The sequence below is a fragment of the Sus scrofa genome, chromosome 13 (genome assembly GCF_054392235.1).
Source record: "Sus scrofa isolate SSC_HxYL_T2T_F1_AM1 chromosome 13, Sscrofa_HxYL_maternal_Yorkshire_Landrace_v2.0, whole genome shotgun sequence".
Taxonomy (NCBI): Eukaryota; Metazoa; Chordata; class Mammalia; order Artiodactyla; family Suidae; genus Sus; species Sus scrofa.
In genome coordinates this window covers 111,538,139-111,560,811 of record NC_139395.1, presented here as the reverse complement: position 1 = coordinate 111,560,811, position 22,673 = coordinate 111,538,139, and the positions used below count along the sequence as shown (strand labels likewise).

At 36.1% G+C, this 22,673-nt stretch overlaps 1 protein-coding gene across 12 annotated transcripts in view; it reads right to left on the bottom strand.

The window, feature by feature from the left end:
• LEKR1 (leucine, glutamate and lysine rich 1) overlaps positions 1–22,673 on the bottom strand; it is a 307,061-nt gene that overhangs the window by 145,541 nt on the left and 138,847 nt on the right. For 9 of the 12 annotated variants that reach the window (XR_014822589.1, XR_014822591.1, XM_021069707.2 and 6 more), the window contains one exon: positions 14,752–14,833. Coding sequence is in view for 9 of the 12 variants with exons in the window: in XM_021069707.2 (XP_020925366.2) it covers positions 14,752–14,833 (82 nt within the window). In the remaining 3 variants the exon portion in view is untranslated. Of the gene's footprint in view, positions 1–14,751; positions 14,834–21,033; positions 21,170–22,673 lie in introns of all 12 variants that reach the window. The other 3 variants (XR_014822590.1, XM_084987475.1, XM_084987474.1) reach the window with 1 other exon arrangement.

The window sequence follows — 22,673 nt, the reverse complement described above, 5'->3', positions numbered from 1 at the left end:
CCAGGGAGCCCACCATCCCAAGAACTCCCCTCACTATGGTCAGTTCCCACCCATGTCAGTGAAGCCACCCTTTCTATGGTCTGCCCTTCACTCCCCAATTGTTAACTTCACCTTCATTAAGATGGAAGGAATTGGAAGGAAAAGAAAGAATGCCTACATTGCTTTAAACACTACATTCTTTTTTTTTTTTTTTACTCTCAGCAAATAATGTTAATCCTTTCTCTTCAACTGCTTTGAATAAGCCTTCAGAAAGGCCCCTGCTGCTCCTGCCAATCAAAGTATAAGAAATAAGATGGAGTAATTGGATATTTTCTTCTAGTTTGAAAGGCAAGGGCTGTTCCATTCCTTATGTGAAATAGCCATTTTCAAACTGCCTCCTGGATATTTTCACCTTGCTATCCAAAAGGCATCTCATATCTAACAGATCAAAAGCATTGTTTTTATTTCTCTCATCCCCAAATCTATTTATTTTACCTATTTTCCCACTTTGATAAATGGCACCCACACATAATGATACCACTAGGTAACACCTTATATGTCTCACACTAACTTCAAACCAGCCCTTATTCCACCCTTGTTCCAGTGAGGAAACTGAAAACAGAGATAAGTACCACCTAAGGTGGCATAGCTGCTAGGTCTTAACTGCTAGCCTTTGAGCCCCAGCAATATGGATCTGATTCTAGGTTGTTAGTCACTATACTGCCTCTCAACTGCCTACCCTGATGCCAAAAAAACTCCAAACCCCATCTTTTATTTTTCCCTTTTCTTTTTAAGGCCACACCTGCGGTGTATGGAATTTCCCTGGCTAGGGGTTGTCAAATCAGAGCTGCAGCTGCTGGTTTATGCCACAGGTGCAGCAACCTGAGATCCGAGCTGCATCTGCACCTTTTGCCACAGCTTGCAGCAATGCCAGATCCTTAGCCTAATGAGCGAGGCCATGGATTGTACCCTCATCCTCACGAACACTATGTTAGGTTCTTAATCTGCTGAGCCACAACAGGAACTCCTATCCTTTCTTTTCCAGTCCTCTTCCTTCCCAGCCACATCCACTCCATCAGTAAATCCTGCCAGATTAACCCCTGGCATATATTTCTCTCCATTGTTACACTATAGCCTTACACTAAACCAGCCACTTCTCACTTGCATGAATGCACAGCCTCCCACCTGGTTTCCATGCTTGCTCTTGTACTCCCACTTCATTCTATTCTCCATGTAGCAGCCATGCAGACCTTTTAAAACAAATCAGATCAGTTCACTCTCTTACCCCACACCCTCTAATAGTTTCCTATTGCCCTCTGCACGAATTCAAAATTCTCACTAGGCTTTGGACACACTGGTGTATTGAATGAGTAAACAAAGGAAATCTAGCCTTTTAAGTCTAGGATCATATAAACAGTGGATCTATACTCTGACACTGGATTGCCATGAGGCAGCCTGCTTGCTAGGCAAAAAATTCTCATGAATGACCAGAGAGGGAAGAGGAAAATAGGAGAATTATATCTCAGAAGGCAATAATGTTCCAAGAACATCTCAAGTGTGTGAAATGTTGCTGAAAGGTCAAGAAAGAGCGCTATAAATTAGAAATTTATGCTGGTCAGAGCTGATTATTGCTTACAATCATTAGTTAAATAAGGAGGAGCTGGCTGCTAATTAAATTAAAGTGTAAGTGGGTTACAAAGGTGCCCAAATTAGAAAGTATATTTTATATAACCACTTTGGACATATTCACTAGTAATTGATAAATTATGTATCACTTTAAGTGAATTTTGTTCTTTTCATTACATATGTGAAAATGAATATATTCACAGTGTAAGATACTTAAACAAGTATATAGAGTAAAATAAGAGTTTCTATACATCCCTAACTCTCACTTCTAGAGGGAACTGTTACAATTCTATCAATCATTTATTTAATGAATGTAAATCCATATATACTTTTGTGTACATTCATATACATTTTTAACATGAACGGAATGATTTTTCTAATCGTATTTTTAATCTCTAAAATTCCTAATACCTTCTTTTTCATAAAAGCCTGTTCCTTCATCAATGGCTACAATCCTGGACATACTTTGAAGGATATCTTAACATTTAAAATTTATCTCAATGTCTTCTATTTGCTATTTAACAATTTTTGGGGGTGTTAAAAGTTTTACTTTGAGTTAAAAGTTTTACCAGAGCCTTTTGGAACAAGGTTGAAGAAGGTTTTTCTCACATATCTGGTAATCTTTGTTTGGCTATTCATCTTTGGCTTAAGATTCTCTGTTGACTTGTCTGCTTTGCTGTTTATTGCAGCCCTAGATTGTTTTTGAAGGCTGTGGTGAAGGGGAAGGGTATGGTGGAGGCACTGGAGCTTCATCTTAGGATGTGGGGACCCTGGCCTCTCCTGGGGTTCAGTAGCTACCAGCATCCTCAGCTTTAGCCCTCACATTCATTGCTTTATTCTGGGTGCAGATGCCTTGCAAATGCTGCTTCACACAGGACCTGGTGTTGGGGGCGGTGGGGGTTGGTGAAGGGCCAGTGGCTTTAATGTTCCAAATATTATTCTTCAGAGTGAGTTTCATCGGATCGCTTGCATCAGAATCATGTGCAGAGTACCATTAAAACTGCAGATTGCTCAAAGCCAGCCCAAACCCACTAAAATCAGAATACCTGTGGGAATGGAGCCCAGAAGCTGATTCTGGATTGGGTCTGTAGGGGAGAGGTCATACTGTAATTCACAGTTTCAGTAAACTCCCCAGTATTCTTCTGCAGATTGTCTTTCTCCTTCTGGCTTATTTCACTTAGTCTGAGAGTCTCTGGCTACATCAATGTTGCTGAAAATGGCATTATTTTGTTCTTTTTATGGCTGAGTAGTATTCCATTGTGTATATGTACCCTATCTTCTCAATCCTTTCATCTGTCAATGGACATTTAGGTTGTTTCCATGTCTTGGCTACTGCAAATAGTTCTGCAATAGGGGTGCATGTATCTTTTTCAATGAAAGTTTTGTTTGGATATATGACCAGGAGTGGGATTGCCAGGTCATATGGTGGTTCTAAGTTTTCTGAGGTACCTCCATACTGTTTTCCATAGTGGTTGTACCAATTTACATTTACACCAACAGTGGAAGAGGAAACCATTTTGTCCACACCCTCTCCAGAATTTTTTATTTCTTGATTTGTTAATGATGGCCATTCTGACTAGTGTGAGGTGGTAGGTACCTCATTGTAGTTTTGATTTGCATTTCTCTAATAATTTGTGATATTGAGTATTTTTTCATATGTCTGTTGGCCATCCATATATCTTCTTTGGAGAAATGTCTGTTTAGGTCCTCTGCCCATTTTTCAATTGGGTTGTTTTTTGTCGTTGAGTTGCATGAGTTGTTTGTATATTTTGGAGCTTAGGCCCTTGTCTGTTGCATTGTTGGAAAAGATTTTCTCCCATTCTGTGGGCTGTTTTTTAATAGATTCCTTTGCTGTGCAAAGCTTTTGAGTTTGATTAGGTCCTATTGGTTTATTTGCATCTTTATTGTCATTATTCTAGGAGGTGGATCAAACAAGATGTTGCTGTGATTTATGTCAAAGAGCCTTCTGTCTATGTTTTCCTCTAGGAGGTTTATAGTGCCTGGTGTTATATTTAGGTCTTTAATCCATTTTGAGTTTATTTTTGTATGTGGTGTTAGATAGTGTTCTACTTTCATTCTTTTACATGTAGCTTTCCAGTTTGCCCAGCACCATTTATTGAAGAGGCTATGTTTCTTCCACTGTATGTTCTGTCCTCCTTTGTCATAGATTAGTTGACCATAGATACTTGGATTTATCTCTGGGCTTTCTATCCTGTTCCATTGGTCTATATTTCTGTTTTTGTGACAGTACCATGTTGTTTTGATTACTGTAGCTTTGTAGTATTTATTGTCTAAAGTTAGGAAGCTTGATTCCTGCATTTTCATGTTTCTTTTTTCAATATTGCTTTGGCTATTTGGGGTCTCTTGTGTTTCCATACAAGTTTTAAAACTTTTTGTTCTAGTTCTGTGAAGAATGTCTTTAGTAATTTGATAGGGATTGCATTTAATCTGTAGATTTCCTTGGGTAGTATAGTCATCTTGACAATATTGATTCTTCCAATCCAAGAGCATGGCATATCTTTTTCATCTGTTTGTGTCATCTTTGATTTCTTTCATTAACATTTTATAGTTTTCAGAATATAGGTCTTTTGTTGCTTTAGGTAACTTTCTTCCTAGGTATTTATTCTTTTTGATGTTATTGTAAATGGGATGTTTCTCTGATTTCTCTTTCTGATCTTTCATTGTTAGTATATAGAAATGCAATTGCTTCTGTGTATTAATTTTGTAGCCTTCAAATTTGCCAAATTCATTGATAAGTTCTAACAGTTTTCTCATGCTGTCTTTAGGGTTTTCTTAGTATCATATCATCTGTACACAGTGATAGTTTTACTTCTTTTCCAATTTGGATTCCTTTTATTTCTTTTTCTTCTCTGATTGCTGTGGCTAGGACTTCCAAAACTATGTTGAATAATAGTGGTGAAAGTGGACATCCTTGTATTTTTTTTTTTTGTCTTTTGTTGTTGTTGTTGTTGCTATTTCTTGGGCCACACCTGCAGCATATGGAGGTTCCCAGGCTAGGGGTCTAATCAGAGCTGTAGCCACCGGCCTACGCCAGAGCCACAGCAACGTGGGATCCGAGCCGCGTCTGCAACCTACACCACAGCTCACGGCAACGCCGGATCATTAACCCACTGAGCAAGGGCAGGGACCGAGCCCGCAACCTCATGGTTCCTAGTCGGATTCGTTAACCACTGCACCACGACGGGAACTCCACATCCTTGTATTGTTCCTGATCTTACTGGGAATGTTTTCAATTTTTCACCATTGAGAATGATGTTAGCTAGCTAACATGTTTTTTATTATGTTGAGGTAGCTTCCCTCTATCCCCACTCTCTGGAGAAGTTTTTTTTTTTTTTATCAGAAGAAGGTGTTAAATTTTGTCAAAAGCCTTTTCTTCATTTATTGAGATGTTTTTATTCTTCAGTTTGTTGATGTGGTGTATCACACTAATAGACGTGCAGATACTGAAGAATCCTTGCATCCCTGGGATAAATCCTACTCGATTGTGGTTTATGATTCTTTTAATATATATTTGGATTTGGTTTGCTAGTATTTTGTTGAGGATTTTTGCATCTATGTTCATCAGTGATATTGACCTATGATTTTCTTTTTTTGTGGTATCTTTTGTTTTGGTATCAAGGTGATGGTGGCCTCACAGATTCAGCTTGGGAGTGTTCCTTCCTCCACTATTTTTTGAAAAAGAGTTTCATAAGAATAGGTGTTAACTCTTCTGTGAATGTTTGATAAAATTTGCCTGTGAAGCCATCTGGTCCTGGACTTTTGTTTTTTTGGAAGATTTTTAAACACATTTTCAATTTCAGTACTTGTGATTGGTCTGTTCATATTTTCACATTCTTCCTGCTTCAGTCTTGGTAGGTGGTACCTTTATAAGAATCTGTCCATTTCTTACAGGTTGTCCATTTTATTGGCATATAGTTGCTTATAGTCATCTATTATGATCCTTTGTATTTCTGGAGACAGTTGTAATTTCTCCCTTTTCATTTCTAATTTCATTGATTTGAGTTCTAATTTCTCCCTTTATTTCTTGATGACTCTAGCTAAAGGTTTATCAATTTTTTGGATCTTTACAAAGAATGAACTTGTGGTTTCATTGATCCTCCCTATTGTTTTCTTTGACTCTATTTCATTTATTTATGCTCTGATCTTTATGATTTCTTTCCTTCTGCTAATTTTGGGCTTTGACTGTTCTTCCTTTTCTAATTTTTTTAGGTATAAGGTTAGGTTGATCATTTGAGCTTTTTCTTCTTTCCTGTGATAAGTTTGCATTGCTATAAACTTTCCTCTCAGAACTGCTTTTGCTGTGTCCCATAGGTTTTGGGTTATATCTTCATTGTCATTTGCTTCTAAGTATCTTTTGATGTCCTCTTTGATTTCTTTTTATTTTTTTTGTCTTTTGTCTTTTTAGGGCTGCACCCATGGCATATGGAGGTTCCCAAGCTAGGGGTCCAATCAGAGCTGTAGCTGCTGGCCTCACCACAGCCACAGCAATGCCATATCCAAACTGCATCTACAAACTACACCACAGATCATAGCAATGCCAGATCCTTAACCCACTGAGCGAGGCCAGGGATCAAACCTGCAACCTCGTGGTTCCTAGTTGGATTAATTTCTGCTGTGCCATGAGAGGAATTCCATGATTTCCTCTTTGATTTCTTCAATGATCCACTGGTTTTCCAGTAATATAGTGTTTATCTTCCACAAGTTTGTGTTTTTTGCTATTCTTTTCCCTTACAGTTGATTTCTAGTCTTATTGCATTGTGGTCAGAGAAAATGCATGGGATAATTTCAACTTTTTAAGATTTACCAAGGCTTGATCTGTGGCCCAAAATGTGATCTATCCTAGAGAATGTTCCATGTGCACTTGAGAAGAATGTATATTCTGTTGCTTTGGGATAGAATGTTCTATAAATATCAGTTAAATCTATCTGGTCTAGAGTATCATTTAAGGTGTTTACTTGTTGATTCTCTTTGTGAATGATCTGTCTCTTGATGTAAGTGCGGTGTTAAATCCCCTGCTATTATTGTGTTGCTGTCGATTTCTCCTTTTATGGCTGTCAGAAGTTGCCTTATATATTGAGGTGCTCCTATGTTAGGTGCATATGTATTTACAATTTTTATTCCTTCTTGGCTTGATCCTTTAATTATTAGGTACTGTCCTTCTTTGTCCCTTGTGATTTTCTTTATCTTAAAGTCTATTTTGTCTGATATGAGTATTGCTTCTCCTGCTTTCTCTCGATTTCCATTTGCATGTAATATCTTCTTCCATCCTCTCACTTTTAGTCTGTATGTGTCCTTGGGTCTGAAGTGGGTCTCTTATAAACAGCATATATATGGGTCTTGTTTTTATATCCATTCAGTCAGTTTGTGTACAGCAGTCTTTCTTTTTAGTCTTATTAACCTGTTATTTCTCTCTTTCTACATATATATACACAATAAAAGTTTATATCCCCTCTCTCTCTCATACACATGTATATTTAAAAATGTATTTCCTTTTACAGTTTTAAATAACATAAAATATAAATGTATAAAGTAAAAATGTATTTTCTAGATTGCTATCTCTATTTTAAATACGTATATATTTAAAAGCAATAAAGTTGCATTCCACACCACCCATGCATCCATGTTTTTCATTACTTCAGGGATGTTTTCCCTAAATTAATCTAGATATGACACAAATAAAATTTGCAGAAACTGTCATCCTTTTTCAGAGCATCACTAACACTCTTCCTCTTTAGCAAACATTACTGGTGACTTTTTGGACATGCACTATAGCTTTCTTCCTGGGCATCAGAGCCACACTGTCATCTGTTCTCAGGGTAAATCATGCATGACCTGAGCTAACTGTGGCCATTCTGTTCTGTTTGCCAGTGACTCATTTGGGAGAGGGTATGTAAAGAGTTCTAGCCAAAGAGATGTAAGGAGAGGGCTATTTGGTGTCTTTTAGGAAATTTATATCTTCTAAGGGGATACCAGAAAAACAGGCCCTTCCTGTTTGAGGTGGTTACACTTGGATGTGGTACCTGGAACTGCAGCCAACCATGAGCACAGGTGGCTTAGCCTTGGGGTGAATCCAGTGCTGGGGACAGCAGAATGGAGACTGAAAAAAGTAAAGATTATTGGTAATATTGTTGATCCACTGGATTGACTACACCCAAAATAACTACACCTCTGTTACTTATAGCTCAAAACATCCTCTATTTTCAAATACATAACAAGTTCTTACATACCTTGGAAAATATGTTCTTATAAATCTTAGGAAAAAATAACCTCAAGGTAATCTGTTTAAAAACTGCCTCTTTCCCCTAATTAAAATACCACAAAATATATATCCCAATATTTAAAAATCTTTAAACAAAAAAGTATCTAGAGTTGGATAGATGAAACTCATTCCTACCCCTAGCCCCCCAAAAAAGTGAGGATTAAAAATTTTAAAAAATCTGATTTCATGGCCCCTTCCAATTTCTTGCAGGCTTGGGCATGTATTGTGACTATCCAATTTATTATGAAATTACATGTCAAAAATTTTAAGTGAATTATTTTGACTTCAAAATGAATTTATCATAAAGCAGTGGCCATGTTACAAAATTGGTTTTAACCTATAAATAATATAGTACTTATATAATACAGAGGAGTTCCTGAGCACTGAGTCCTCTGAGCAGTCCCCAGGCTTGGGTCCTAGCCATCCACCCTATTCAACTTTATTATAGAACTGAAGGAGGATGGACAGAACAGAGATGGAAGAGCTAGGTACAGGCAGCACAGAGAAAGGTCCTCAGGATTTGGGACCATTTAAGTGGCACTCTCTTTCATAACTTAAATTTCTAAAAATGGATACAATGCCCATTTTCTAATTTTAAGATCTCATAGAGGTAGGAAGCACCAGTTTTATAAACTGAAACAATAGCATCAGCATTTCTACAATTGTACAGTGATTTCTTCCAGGTAATTCATTTGATGTACTTTAGTGAGGTGGTATATGTCTTTCTCCAATGCTAATCTACTCTGACTCTTATCATTTCTCAGCACTCAATGGTAAATTATATTAAAAATATAATTAACATCACAACAATTACTAAAGTAGCTTCTGTAGGTGGAAAAGGTCACAACTAGAAACAAGAAAAGTACAAATGGGAAAGCTCACTGGTAAAGGCAAACATAAAATAAAAGTAAGAAATCACCCATTTACAAATATGATGTCAAAACTAGCAAGCATGACAAGAGGAGAGTACAAATGCAGAACATTGAAAATGCATTTGAAATTAAAAGAGCGGCAATCCAAAACAATTCTGTACATATATAGACTGCTATATCAAAATCTAATGAGAGCTGCAAACCAAAATCTAAAATAGACAAACATATTAAAAAAGAAAAAGCAAACCAAATACAACACCAAATATAGTCAGCAAATCACAAAGAAGAAAACAAAAGAGGAAGGGAAGAAAAAAATATCTAAAATAATAAAGCCAAAGCAATTAAGAAAATGGTATAAGTACACACATATCCATAATCACACTGAATATAAATGGATTAAATATTCCAACCAAAAGACATGAACTGGCTGAATGCACACCAAAATAGGACCCCCATATATATATGCTGTTTACAAGAAGACACATTTCAGACTAAAGGACACATACAGACTGAAAGTAAGGGATGGAAGAAGGTATTCCACGCAAAGGAAAGCTGGAATAGCAATGCCCATATCAGACAAAATAGACTTTAAACAAAGAAAGTCACAAGAGACAAAGAAGGACACTACATAATGATCAAAGGGTCATTATAACAATTGTAAATATATATGCACCCAACATAGAAGCACCTCAATAAGAAAGGCAAATTCTAAAGGCATAAAAGGAGAAATCATCACCAATACAATAGTGGTTGACTTTAACACCCAATTTACATTAAAGGGCAGATCATCCAGACAAAAAATCAACAAGAAAACACAGGCATTAAATGACACCCTAGACCAGATAAGACTTAACTGATATTTATAGACCATTCCATCCCAAAGCAGCAGAATACACATTCTTCTCAAGTGCACATGGAAGAGTGACCAGGACATATTACATCTTGAGCCACAGATCTAGCCTTGGTAAATTTAAAAAACTGAAATTGTCTCAAGCATCTTTTCTGACCACAACACTATGAGGCTAGAAATCAACTACAAGAAAAAAGAAAAAAAAAAAAAAAAAAACAGCAAAAAACACAAACTCCTGGAAACTAAACAATATAATGTGGCACTAGAAAAACCAATGGATCACTGAATAAATCAAAGAGGAAATAAAAAAAATACTTAGAGAAAAATTACAATGAAGATATGACAATCCAAAACCTATGAGACACAGCAAAAGCAGTTCTAATAGAGAAGTTTATAGCAATACATTATTATCGCAGGAAATAAGAAAATCTCAAATAAAAAACCTAAACTTACAACTAAGGCAACTACAGAAGGAAGAACAAAGCCCAAAGTTAGCAGAAGGAAAGAATCCATAAAGATTAGAGTAAAAATAAATGAAATAGAAATGAAGAAAACCATAGAAAAGATCAATGAAACCAAAATCTGGTTCTTCAAAAAGCTCAACAAAATTGATAAACCTTTAGCCAGATTCATCAAGAAAAACAGGGAGAGGGCTCAAATCAATAAAATTAGAAATGAAAAGGGAGAAATTACAACTGACTCCACAGAAATACAAAGGATCATAAGAGACTACCATAAGGGACTATATGCCAAAAAAATGGATAACCTAGGAGAAACGGACAGATTCTTACAAAGGTACAAACTTCTAAGACTGAACCAGGAAGAATTTGAAAATATGAACAGACCAATCACAAGTACTAAGATTGAAAGTGTGATTTAAAAATTTCAACAAACTAAAGTCCAGGACCAGATGGCTTCACAGGCAAATTTTATCAAACATTTACAGAAGAGTTAACACCTATTCTTCTGAAACTCTTCCAAAAAATTTCAGAGGAAGGAACACTCCTAAGCTGATTCTATGAGGCCACTGTCACCTTGATACCAAAATCAGACATGGGAGTTCCCGTCGTGGCACAGTGGTTAACGAATCCAACTAGGAACCATGAGGTTGCGGTTCGATCCCTGGCCTTGCTCAGTGGGTTAAGGATCTGGTGTTGCCGTGAGCTGTGGTATGGGTAACAGACGTGGCTCGGATCCTGCACTGCTGTGGCTGTGGCATAGGCTGGCATCTACAGCTCTGATTTGACCCCTAGCCTGGGAACCTCCATATGCTGTGGGAGCAGCCCAAGAAATGGCAGAAAGACAAAAAACAAAACAAAACAAAACAAACATACAAAGATACCCTAAAAAAGAAAATCACAGGTGAATATCACTGACCAACATAGATACAAAAATCCTCCATAAAATACTAGCAAAACAAATCCTCCATATAGTAAAAGGATCATACACCATGATCAAGTGGGATTTATCCCAGGTATGGAAAGATTCACATATCCACAAATCAATCACTGTGATACACTGCATTAACAAACTGAAAAAGAAAAACCATAAAATCATCTCAATAGATTCAGAAAAATATTTTGACAAAATTCAATACCCATTCCTGATAAAAACTCTCCAGCAATTGGGCATAGAGGGAACATACCTCAACCTTAAAAAGGCATATATGACAAGCCACAGCTAACATCATTCTCAATGGTAAAAAGCTGAAAGCATTTCTGCTGAGATCAGGAACAAGTCAAGGATATCCACTCTCACCACTCAACATAGTCCTACCCATGGCCATCGGAGAAAAAGAAAAAGAATCTCAATTGGAAAAAAAGAAGTAAAACTATCACTGTTTGCAGATAGCATGATACTATACCTAGAAAATCCTATAGACATTACCAGAAAACTGTTAGAGCTCATCAATGAATTTGGTAAAACTGTAGGACACAAAATTAATACTGAGAAATCTATTGCATATCTGTATACTAATAATAAAAGATCAGAATGACAAGTTAGGGAAACAATCACATTTACCATTATATCAAAAAGAATAAAATACCTAGGAGTAAACCTATCTAAAGAGAAAAAGACCTGTACTCTGAAAACTACGAGGCTGATGAAGGAAATAAATAAATAAATAAATAAAATTCAAAATGGATTAAGGACCTAAATGTAAGGCCAGATACCATAAAAATCCTAGAGGTAAACACAGGCAGAATGCTCTTTGACATAAATTATAGAAATATCTTGTTTGATCCACCTGCTACAGTAGTAATAATAAAAAAAAACAACCAAATGAGACCTAATTAAACTTCAAAACTTTTGCACAGCAAAGGAAACCATAAAAAAAAAACTGAAAGACAACTCACAGAATGGGAGAAAATCTTTGCAAACAAAGCAACCAACCAGGGATTAATCTCCAAAATACACAAACATCTCATACAGCTTTATATTAAAAATAACAGACAACCCAATCAAAAAATGGGCAGAAGATTTAAACAGACATTTCTTCAAAAAATACAGATGGCAAAAAAGCAGGTGAAAATATGCTCAATATCACTAATTATTAAAGAAAGGCAAGTCAAAGCTACAATGAGGCATCACCCCACACCAGTCAGAATGGCCACCATCAAAAAAGTCTACAAACAATAAGTGCTGGAGAAGGTGTGGAGAAAAAGGAACCCTAGTACACTGTTGGTGGGACTGTAAATTGGTGCAACCACTGTGGAAAGCAGTATGGAGATTCCTCAGAAAACTAAAAATAGAACTACCATTTGATCCAGCAATCCCACTCCTGGGCATCTATCCAGAGAAAACCATGACTCGCAAAGACACATGTACTCCCATGTTCATTGCAGCACTATTTGCAATAGCCAAGACATGGAAACACCCTAAATGTCCATCGACAGAGGCATGGATCAAGAAGAGGTGGTACATATACACAATGGAATATTACTCAGCCATTAAAAGAAAGAAATAATGGCATTTTTAGCAACATGGATGTTCCTAGAAATTATCATGCTAAGTTAAGTCAGCCATACAATGAATGAGACACCCACATCAAATGCTTTCACTGACATGTGGAATCTGAAAAAAGGACAGACCGAACTTCTTTGCAGAACAGATACTGTCTCACAGATATTGAAAAACTTATGGTCTCCGGAGGAGACAGTTTGGGGGGTGGGGGAATGTGCTTGGGCTGTGGGATGGAAATCCTGTGGAATTGGATTGTTATGATCATTATACAACTACAGATGTGATAAATTCATTTGAGTAATAAAAAAATTAAAAGACAAAAAAAAAGTCTACAAACAATAAATGCTAGAGAAGGTATGGAGAAAAGGGAACCCTCCTACATTGTTGGTGGAAATATAAATTGGTGCAACCACTGTGGAGAACAGTACGGAGGTTCCTTAAAAAATTAAATATAGAACTACCATATCATGTAGCAATCCCACTCCTGGGCATTCATCCAGAGAAAACTATAATTTGAAAAGATACGTGGACCCTATTGTTCAGAGCAGCACTATTTACAATAGCCAAGGCATGAAAGCAACCTGAATTTCCATCAATGGAGGAATGCAATATTACTCAGACATAAAAAAGAATGCAATAATTCCCTTTGCAGCAACATGGACAGACCTAGAGATTATCATACTGAGTGAAGTAAGAAAGGCAAAGAAAGACAAATATCATAGGATATCACTTATATATGGAATCTAATAAAAATGATAGAAAAAACTTTATTTATAAAACAGAAACAAAGTCACAAATTTCAGAACCAATCTATGGTCACCATAGGTGAAACCACTGGGGATGGGGGAAAGAATTGGGAATGTGGGAATAACATATACACCCTACTGTATAAAATGGATAATTAAGGAGAACCTACTGTATAGAACAGGAAAATCTACTCAAAAGTTTGTAATAATCTACATGGGAAAAAAGAATAAATATATTTATATGTACGATTCGCTTTGCTGTACACTTGAAACTAATATTGTAAGTCAACTATACTCCAATAAATTATATTAAAAATATATAATTAACAAAAAATACCACAAAACAGGTATTAATATTAAATGGGCTGTGGATGCACTAGGCAGCCTTACACATGAGGCATTCATATGGCCAAAGCCCTTCCAGCTGTTACTAGAGGGTGAGGACGCATGATGTTTTTCTGGCAATTCCCATCTTGCTTCTCTTTCATGTTTCTTCTCACCAAGAATATTCCTTGCTGGCCCAGTGAGTCATCCTAGAACCCCTTGTCCACTCATTCCTTCAACCCCAGCCATCACATACACAGATAGTTGAATTATTATTTACTAATGACCACAGTGTTCTACTAAAGCATGAATATTTGGTTTTTTCTTGGCTTTTGAAAATAAATTATTTTGCTACAAATAATTAAAGTATACATTCATTTGATAGAGTATTTGGGGAATTTATTCTTCCTTGTGCTGTCAAGAACTTTTTTGAACATATTGTTCTTAGGAGCAGTCCATAGTCAACACAATATTTGGTTGCTAAGCATTCTAAATATTTATATTTCTTATGAGGTTCACCATTCTAAAATACAGGAACTGAAAACCAAAGCTACCAGGTTATATACCACAAAGTAAAAGAATTTACTTACTTTTCAAAGATTACCTAAATTCTATTTTAGCATTTTAGATGTACTACATTTATATTATAATTTTTGAAATTTCTGAAATAAAATCATTTTTAAAAGAAATAGTGTCCGGGATATTTTACAAGGGCATTTTCTTATCATTTGTTTTCCAATATTTTCTTTCTCACTTATATAAAGTATAAGTACTCCAGTATTTCAAAGATACTCAACAGTCTTTTTCAACCTAAAACTTCAATGTTGTTTCTTCTAAAGTGATCATAAAAGTTCAGAGAACTTTAAGTTACTACATTTGAACACCCAGGGAAAATTTTAATACATGGAAAGGTAAGTTTCTTACTGAGATGAAGAAACATTTCATGTATTTAAAAATATTTACAGGTCCTTCAATATAGGCCAGAAAAGTAGCTGAGAAAAAAAATCAGCAGACTATACCCACACAACCAAATTACTGCCAAAAGAGTCACAGAGAACACATGGGGGTCTTTCTAAACTCTTACAAATTGTTTAATGTTCACCATCTTACGTGAACTTTTCTTTATAGCTGTCCATCTCAGTCACTGCCTTCTGAAGTTTTAGTCCAAGTGCTTCTACTTGACACTGTAAATCTGGAATGACAATGAATTCGTCTGATTAGTACATTTTAAGTGTCCAGATATTTTCAAAGAGTAAACCACATTCTTAGAGTTTCCACGCAGCTCCTGAAGAATAAAACAGCTGTTATTCTATGTTGCTTGGATGATCATATGCTGCTCCTCCTTGCTCTGAAACCCCACAAAATTAATGGGTTTTGACATACTCAATTTATCGGCTTCATTCTGTCCCCAGTATCATGCTAATTTCCAAACAGCTAATAGACTAAAGTTTACTAAATTAGACTAAATTTTTCCTTTTCAAAGGAAATGTATGTCTCTGGCACTCATACGAATTCTTGATCATGTGACTCACTTCCAAAACTCTCGACTGCCTGAGCTAGCTGGAACTAAGAAGTATTGCAGAGGCCTCCCAGTAGAACTGAAATAGATAAACCATGTGCAAGGTGTTCAGTAAAGAATCTGTTAACTCTAGGTAGCATCTAATAAACATTTTAATGACTTTCAAAGCCAAGAAAATACAAGTATGAAACTGGCTTCCATAGAGCCTTGTAGTGGGAAATTCAAGTAGGGTTTGAGGAAGATTATTCAAGCAACCATGTTTAACACCCACGGATGCACAACTAAAATTAGGATAGAAAAAACAAATGGCTTGAATGATCTGAGTCCTGCCATTAGCTTGTGTGTGTTGACTAAGATCTGAATGCCAGCCCCTTATAGCCCTTGTTGTTATTCTTTGGGAAGAAGGTGTAAAACAAACTTACACAAGTGGACTGTCGATTTCTAAGAAGAAAATAATTTAAAACACTGGAATTTATCAAATTTCCGTGTTACATCTGTTCAGGTGTTTTAATAACATTTTTAAGAGTAAACTTTAAAATCTTTATGCATCCATATAAATATAGAAAATTTCTGTATGTATCTTCAATCTGCCTTTTTAACTTTGTTTTATGAAGATGAGTCAATTCCTTAAATCAGAAAATAAATTTACTCTAAACAACCTTTTTTTTTTTTGCTTTTTATTCCCATACTTGTGGCATATAGAAGTTCCCAGGCTAGAGGCTGAATCAGAGCTGCAGCTGCTGGCCTATGCTACAGGCATAGTAATGCCAGATCCAAACCACATCTGCAGCCTACCTACACCACAGCTTGCAGCAATGCTGGAACCTTAGTCCAGAGTGAGGCAAGGGATTGAACCCGCATCTTAATGGATAGTATTCGAGTTCTTAACCCACCAAGCCACAACAGGAACTCCCAAACAACTGTTTTAATTATAATTCCCTAGATATTGGTATAAATCTTTATGTTTATCTAGCATGTTCATACATTAATGTTGTCCCTCAAACTGCCACATAGAATGAACAGCCCCATTTTTCATCTGAGGAAAAATGAGATATTCTCTGATTCTCTTGTCTAGAATCTTACAGTGAGTAAATGCAAGAGCCAGCAGTCAAACTGACAAGATTTTAAACTCAGGTAAGGGGATCAATTTGTGAGAATGGCTCCTTGAATAAATAAATAATTCAATATGGACTTACTTGATAGATAATATTTGTGCAGTATATATTTTCCACTTATTATATGAGAAAGGATAAAATAAGATATATATATAGAATTTAGTTTTAAGTGTAACCTTTTGAAACAAGGCAATCTCTAATGAATGGTGCATAAAATGTATGTTATTAAGTACATGCGGGTTTGCAGGGTTTCCTATCCACACAGGCACAGATAAAACATTTCCACACATCCTCAGAAAATAAGGAAGAAAGTTGATGTTTGTTGATAGTGTACTATTCCAGGTACTATGCAGGGTGCTTTCTCCTATATCATTTGATTCATAGTCAAATTATCATGAAGAACAGATATACATTTTATTTTTACCTGAAGGCTCTAAGGATCAGAGTAATTAACTAACTTACCAAAGGTCAAAGAGCTAGTTAGAAGTGATTCAGCATTTCAAACTCAGATTGGCTTTATTTTCCTCTCTTAGACTATCAAAAATAAAAGCTACAAAGGGATATGATATTTGTCCATGAAAATGTGGTTAGTGTGATTTTAATCTGTTTAGCATATCCTATAATCTTGAGAAGTATACTTCACACAAATAAAAAGCATTATTTATTACTGCATAAAATATTTAGTAAATTAGTGGACTGTCTAACTCCAAGAGGTGGTTTAGATTTTAATTTTTTTTTTTTGGCTGCACCTGCAGCATATGAAAGTTCCCAGGTTGAACCCCACACCATAGCTGTGACCCAAGTCACTGCAGTGACAATGCTGGATCTTTAACCCACTGTACCACAGAGAACTCCTAGATTTTAATTTTTGAAAGTTTTAAAATTTATATATTATAATAATTAAAGATATTAAGAAAAATGATATAATTGTGACTGACTTTACAGCACTGACATCAGAGAGAAAAAATATGCCTTCCTATTAAATGTCTCTCGGTGCTTTGGTCAGGATATAATCTTAAACTAGAGGAAGAATGGATCTGAGCCCATATGATAAATTCTATGTTATTACTTCTAAATGCAGCTATTGTTAAGAGGAAGAATTGATTACTTTAAAGATAAGCTCCAAAGAATTGGTACTTGATAGATGAATTTTTTGCAGTTAATTCTCAGTTACCTGATAATTGGTGGAATAGCAGCTAATTCAAAACCCATTTTTATAGCATTATGAGGTATTCTTAGGATCACATTTGAATATATTTGTGCATCACAATTCCAAAATCTACTAGATTTAAAGGAAAATAAACCACATACTGTGACCCAACTCAAGAAAGGGAAAGCTATTATAATTTGCAGTATTATTTTCCCTCTGTATGCACCTCAGTCTCCCTTTCTCCATATTTCAAGATAAACACAGATAGCTTAGTCTTTAAATCACAGTGCCAACCAATGAGTAGGGAAGCCATTTCCTTCAGATTATTCACTATGTATTTACAGCATCTCTGAGTGAAAATAGGAGAAGCAAATAAATGTTTTGCTTTAAAACACAGAAACCTCTGAAGGCTGTCATGAGAAGTAAATAGGAACAGTAAATATAAGTAATGTCAACAAATAAATCATTTTACTTAAGGAGAGAAGATATCACATTGAATTGAGAAAAATTATTTATGATTAATCCATAATGTAAACAGTCCACCATGTATAATTAGGAGTTAGTTAATATATTCTCATAGCTTTTTTTTTTTTTTTAAAAAAAAACCTTTGGTCACATTTTCTCTTATAAAGAAGTGTTAAGAATTGTTTTCAAAATACATAGAACATACTTTACTGTTCTGAATGAGGCATAAGTATCTTAACTGGTTTATTATTGGTTCTGATAGACCAGTATGGTCCTTTGTTTCTGGAAGCAGAGTGCCCAGTTCCTGTCCTTAATAAATAAAGGCACATAGTTAGGTCAAGCGGCAGAGAGATTAAGCCACCTGCACAAGACAGCTCCTTAGGTTCCTGAGGCAAGGAGTTCTTAAATAAGTGTATTGTTCTGTGCAGTCCTTCTCTATAGTTAAATAAATTCAACTTCAATTTTCTTCCATTCAGCATGACATTGGATTATGAGGCAAAAGGCCCTGGATGCCTACAAAAAGAAAGGAAGCATTGGCTTTAAACGCCATGCAGATGTAAGGCGGAACCCATGGAAACAATCCAAAATTTACAACAGCAAATTCTACTAGAATGTGACTGTGTTCTTTGCAGATATTAAATAAGAAGCAAATGATTTTAAATGAATAAGACAAAAAGGAGCTCTTAGCCTCTCTTCATATGAAGCCAGCTGCTTGCTGGATAATATTACACAGGCATCAGATTTGGGGTAATTAGTCATTTAAGAGAATCCTGTTATTCCAAAAGGTTCCTAGAAACTACAAATATAAAAGGTATTCAGAGTTAGCTATTTTACAGCAGGGTATAAAACTTTACAGTCACTTGGAGGGTATATTAAGTTAGTATAATGTTTGAGAAAACAATAAACAAAACCTTTATAGTGGAAAGATATTTCAAGCTTTAAGCTTTCTGGATAAAGAAGACACCCCCCCAAAAAAAATCTGATTCAAAGGGCAATATGATAGAAAATTACTCCAGGTTCAGGCAGCAGAAGAGAGGAAAAAGTAGGCAGAAGAGTTGGCACCCAGAGATCCAGATCCAAGAGAATATATTTTAATTTAAAAAGTGAGGGCTATGTATTTTTTTAATGGTAGAAACACTTGAAGAAAAGGAAAAACAAAAGCTCACCACTCTTTTAATACACTCCTAAAACAGAATAACAGAGGTGGAGTGCATAAACTCTAAAGCCAGATTGCCTAATTTCAAATCCTAGCTCAGCTTCCTATTAACTAAGTGACTCAGGGTACTTTAGTTTCCTATCTATAAAATGGTTATTATAGCATAGGATTGTTCTGGTAATTAAGTGACTTAATATATGTAAAGAGGGGAACTACTGGCTGTCATCACTGAGGGTGGTAATAAGGCCATTCCCCTTGTCCAACTTCTGGTCTGAATCTTCTCACTTTTCACTTGAGGACCTTGTTCTTGCAGTTGGACCTGGTGTCATCAGTGGTTATCTTTGTATGAGGAAGAGTAAAAATGATGGTTTTAACTGTATTTTTTTAAGAAATAATCTACAGAGTAACTATGGCAAAAATATTAAAATTTGTAAAGTACAGGTGATGGATTCGCACAAGTTTATTCTACTATTTTCTGCATTTTTTGGTGTTTGACATATTTTTTTCTTCAGATGCACCCATGGTATATGGAAATTGCTGGGCTAGGGTGAACTCATGCCAGAGTTGTGAGCTACACCATAGCTATGGCAACTCGGGATCCTTAACCCGCTGCACCACTCGGGAACTTCCTTGACATAATTTATAGAAATATTGTTTAGGGAGGGGTCTTGTTTGCTCAGGTCAAGGATAGCATGTTCTATACTAAAGGAGGCTAATCAACTGGGTTCTATGAGTCCAAGGAACAGAAAAACACAAGGGGAATAGAATTTGGAGGGAGAGGGGGATGAAATTGAAACTATAAATATAAGCTTTTTTTTCCTTTTGTCTTTTTAGGGTCGCACCCATGGCATATGGAGGTTCCCAGGCTAGGGGGTCTAATCAGAGCTGTAGCCACGGGCCTACGCCAGAGCCACAGCAACGCCAGGTCTGAATCATGTCTGTGACCTACCACCACAACTCATGGCAATGCTGGATCCTTAACCCACTGAGCGAAGCCAGGGATCGAACCCGCAACGTCATGGTTCCTAGTCAGATTCGTTTCTGCTGCACCAAGACAGGAACTCCATAAACAAGCTATTTAATTCTGTGAATAGGGAGCAGGGAAATTCAACTGCAGTTGAAGGAGAATACAGTAACAAGGAAGATTGTTGATTTTGTTTTTGTTTTTCCTTAAAGATATTGAGTCATATTTATTTGCATTTAATTAGATAGCATCAACACTTGTGAATTTCACATATACCTTCTAACCTGCACTTATGTGTGAAAAAACAGTACTTTTTTCAGGTGTTTTAGAAAAACTATTCAAATGGTGTGAAGCTATAAATCTCATTTTAATTCTCCCTTTTTTTTTTGCTATGTTGTTCTTGATACCTATACATGTAGCTATATCTAGATATGATTCACTCCTTTTTGACTGATATATAATGCTCACTATGTGCAAATACCATGTTTTACTGATCTAGTCCAATAGTGATGAAACCTAGGTTGCTTGCATTTTAGTGTCACCACAAATAATTCTGCAATAAAAGCTTTTTACTAGAGGTGGGATAAAGATGGCAGAGTAGAAGAACCCTGAGTATGTGGGCAGGAGGAGAACAAGTTCCACAGTGGAGACAACCATTGCCAGCATGCCCATGAAAGTGCATACTTCTAAAGGAGTGGAACCAGCTCAGTAGTGTGACTCCAACCCCTCCAGCCTGGACCCAGCCTCTAACCAAGGTATGTACACAAGGGAAAAAGTGGAACCAACTCAGAAGTGCAGCCTGAATCCCTTGGGCCATAGCAATGCTCCCAACCAAGTCAGAGACGGCCAAAACATGAGGGAGAATGCCCTCAGGGCTCATGCTCCAGCCTATTGGGCCCTGGCCTTGCCTCTGATAGGGTGCTGATTGCCATGGAGCCTAGAAGGAGCTCTGGTTCACACCTGTTCTGGTTCTATCCCCTCCAAATCTAGCCCTGTTCACCAAGGTAACAGCTGCCAGTTTACCTTCAGGGAAGATCTGGCCTGTGCTCACTTCAGATCCAGCTCTTCTAGCAAAGCCACTGAGCACATGCATACTGCATGGGGACAATCCCGCAGAAGAACATGCCTTCAAGACCAGGAGAGTTAAGCAGTTTACCTACTTTCATAAAGGAAAAACAGAAAAGGTTTAAAAAGAATGAAAAGACAGAGGAATATGTTTCAAATGAAAGAACAAGACAAAACCCCTGAAAAAAACCCTAATGAAATGTAGATAAATAATTACCTGATAAAAAAGTTCAAAGCAATAGTAATAAGACTGATAACTGAACCTGGGGAAAAAATTGATGAACACAGCAAGAAATTCAACAAAGAACTAGAAATATAAAAAAGAACCAGTCAGTCCTGAATACAATAACTGAAATTAAAACACATGTTAGAAGGGATTAATAGCAAGATTATGTGATATAGAATGTATAATCAGTTTGAAAGATAGAACAGTGGAAATCACCCAAGGAGGACAGCAGAAAGAAAAACAAATTTTAAAAAACGAGAATAGTTTGAGGGACCTCTAGGACAATGTCAGGTATATCAACATTTGTATTATAGGGATCATAGAAGAAGACAAGGGGTAGAAAATGTTTTTGATGACACTGTGGTTGGAAACTTCCTGAACCTGAAAAAAGAAACAGATAACAAAATACAAAATGCACAAAGAATTCCAAACAAGAACCCAAAGAGACTCACACTAAGACATTTTAATCATAATTAAAATGGCTAAAGTTAAAGAGAGAATTTTAAAGACAGTAAGAAAAAAAGTTACATACAAAGGAACACCAGCTGATAAGGTTACCAGCTGATTTTTCAGCAGAAACTTTGCAGGCCAGGAAGGAGTGGCATGAATATATTTAAAGTACTGGGAAGAAAAAAGCCTAAAACCTAGGATACACTACTAGAAAGTTTATCATTTGGAACTAGAGAGAGAAAGAGCTTTCCAGACAAGCAAAAACTAAGAGAGGTCATCAATACTAAATAGATCATATAAGAAATGTTAAAGTGTTTTCTTTAGATGAGAAAGAAAAGGCTCCAACCAGAAATAAGAAAACCTAGGAAGGGGAAAATCCAACTTGTAAAGGCAAATATTTAGTAAAGGCAGCAGACCAACCACTTAAATAAGCTAGTATGAATGTTAAAAGATCAAAAATTATAAAATCAACTATACTTGCAATGAATAGCTAGGGTATAGGCATGAAAATGTAAAATATGCCATCAAAAACAAGCTGGGGAGGGGGAGCAAATAAAAAAAATGAAGATATTTTAGAATGTGTTTGAACTTACATGACTATCGTCTTAAAACAAGTAGATATAGGTCAATATATATAAATTCTATGGTAACCACAAATGAAAACCACAATAGATACACAAAAATTAGAAAGGAACGCAACTATAACCCTAAAGAAAATCACCACACCACAAAGGGAAGAGTCTCAAGGAAGAAGAACACAAAAGAACCACAAAAACATCTGGAAAACAAGTAATGGAATAGTGATAAGTACATTCCTACCAATAATCATTTTAAACGTCAATGGACTAAATGCCTCAATCAAAACATATAGGGTGCCTGATTAAATAAAACACAAGACCCACATATGCTGCCTACAAGAGAC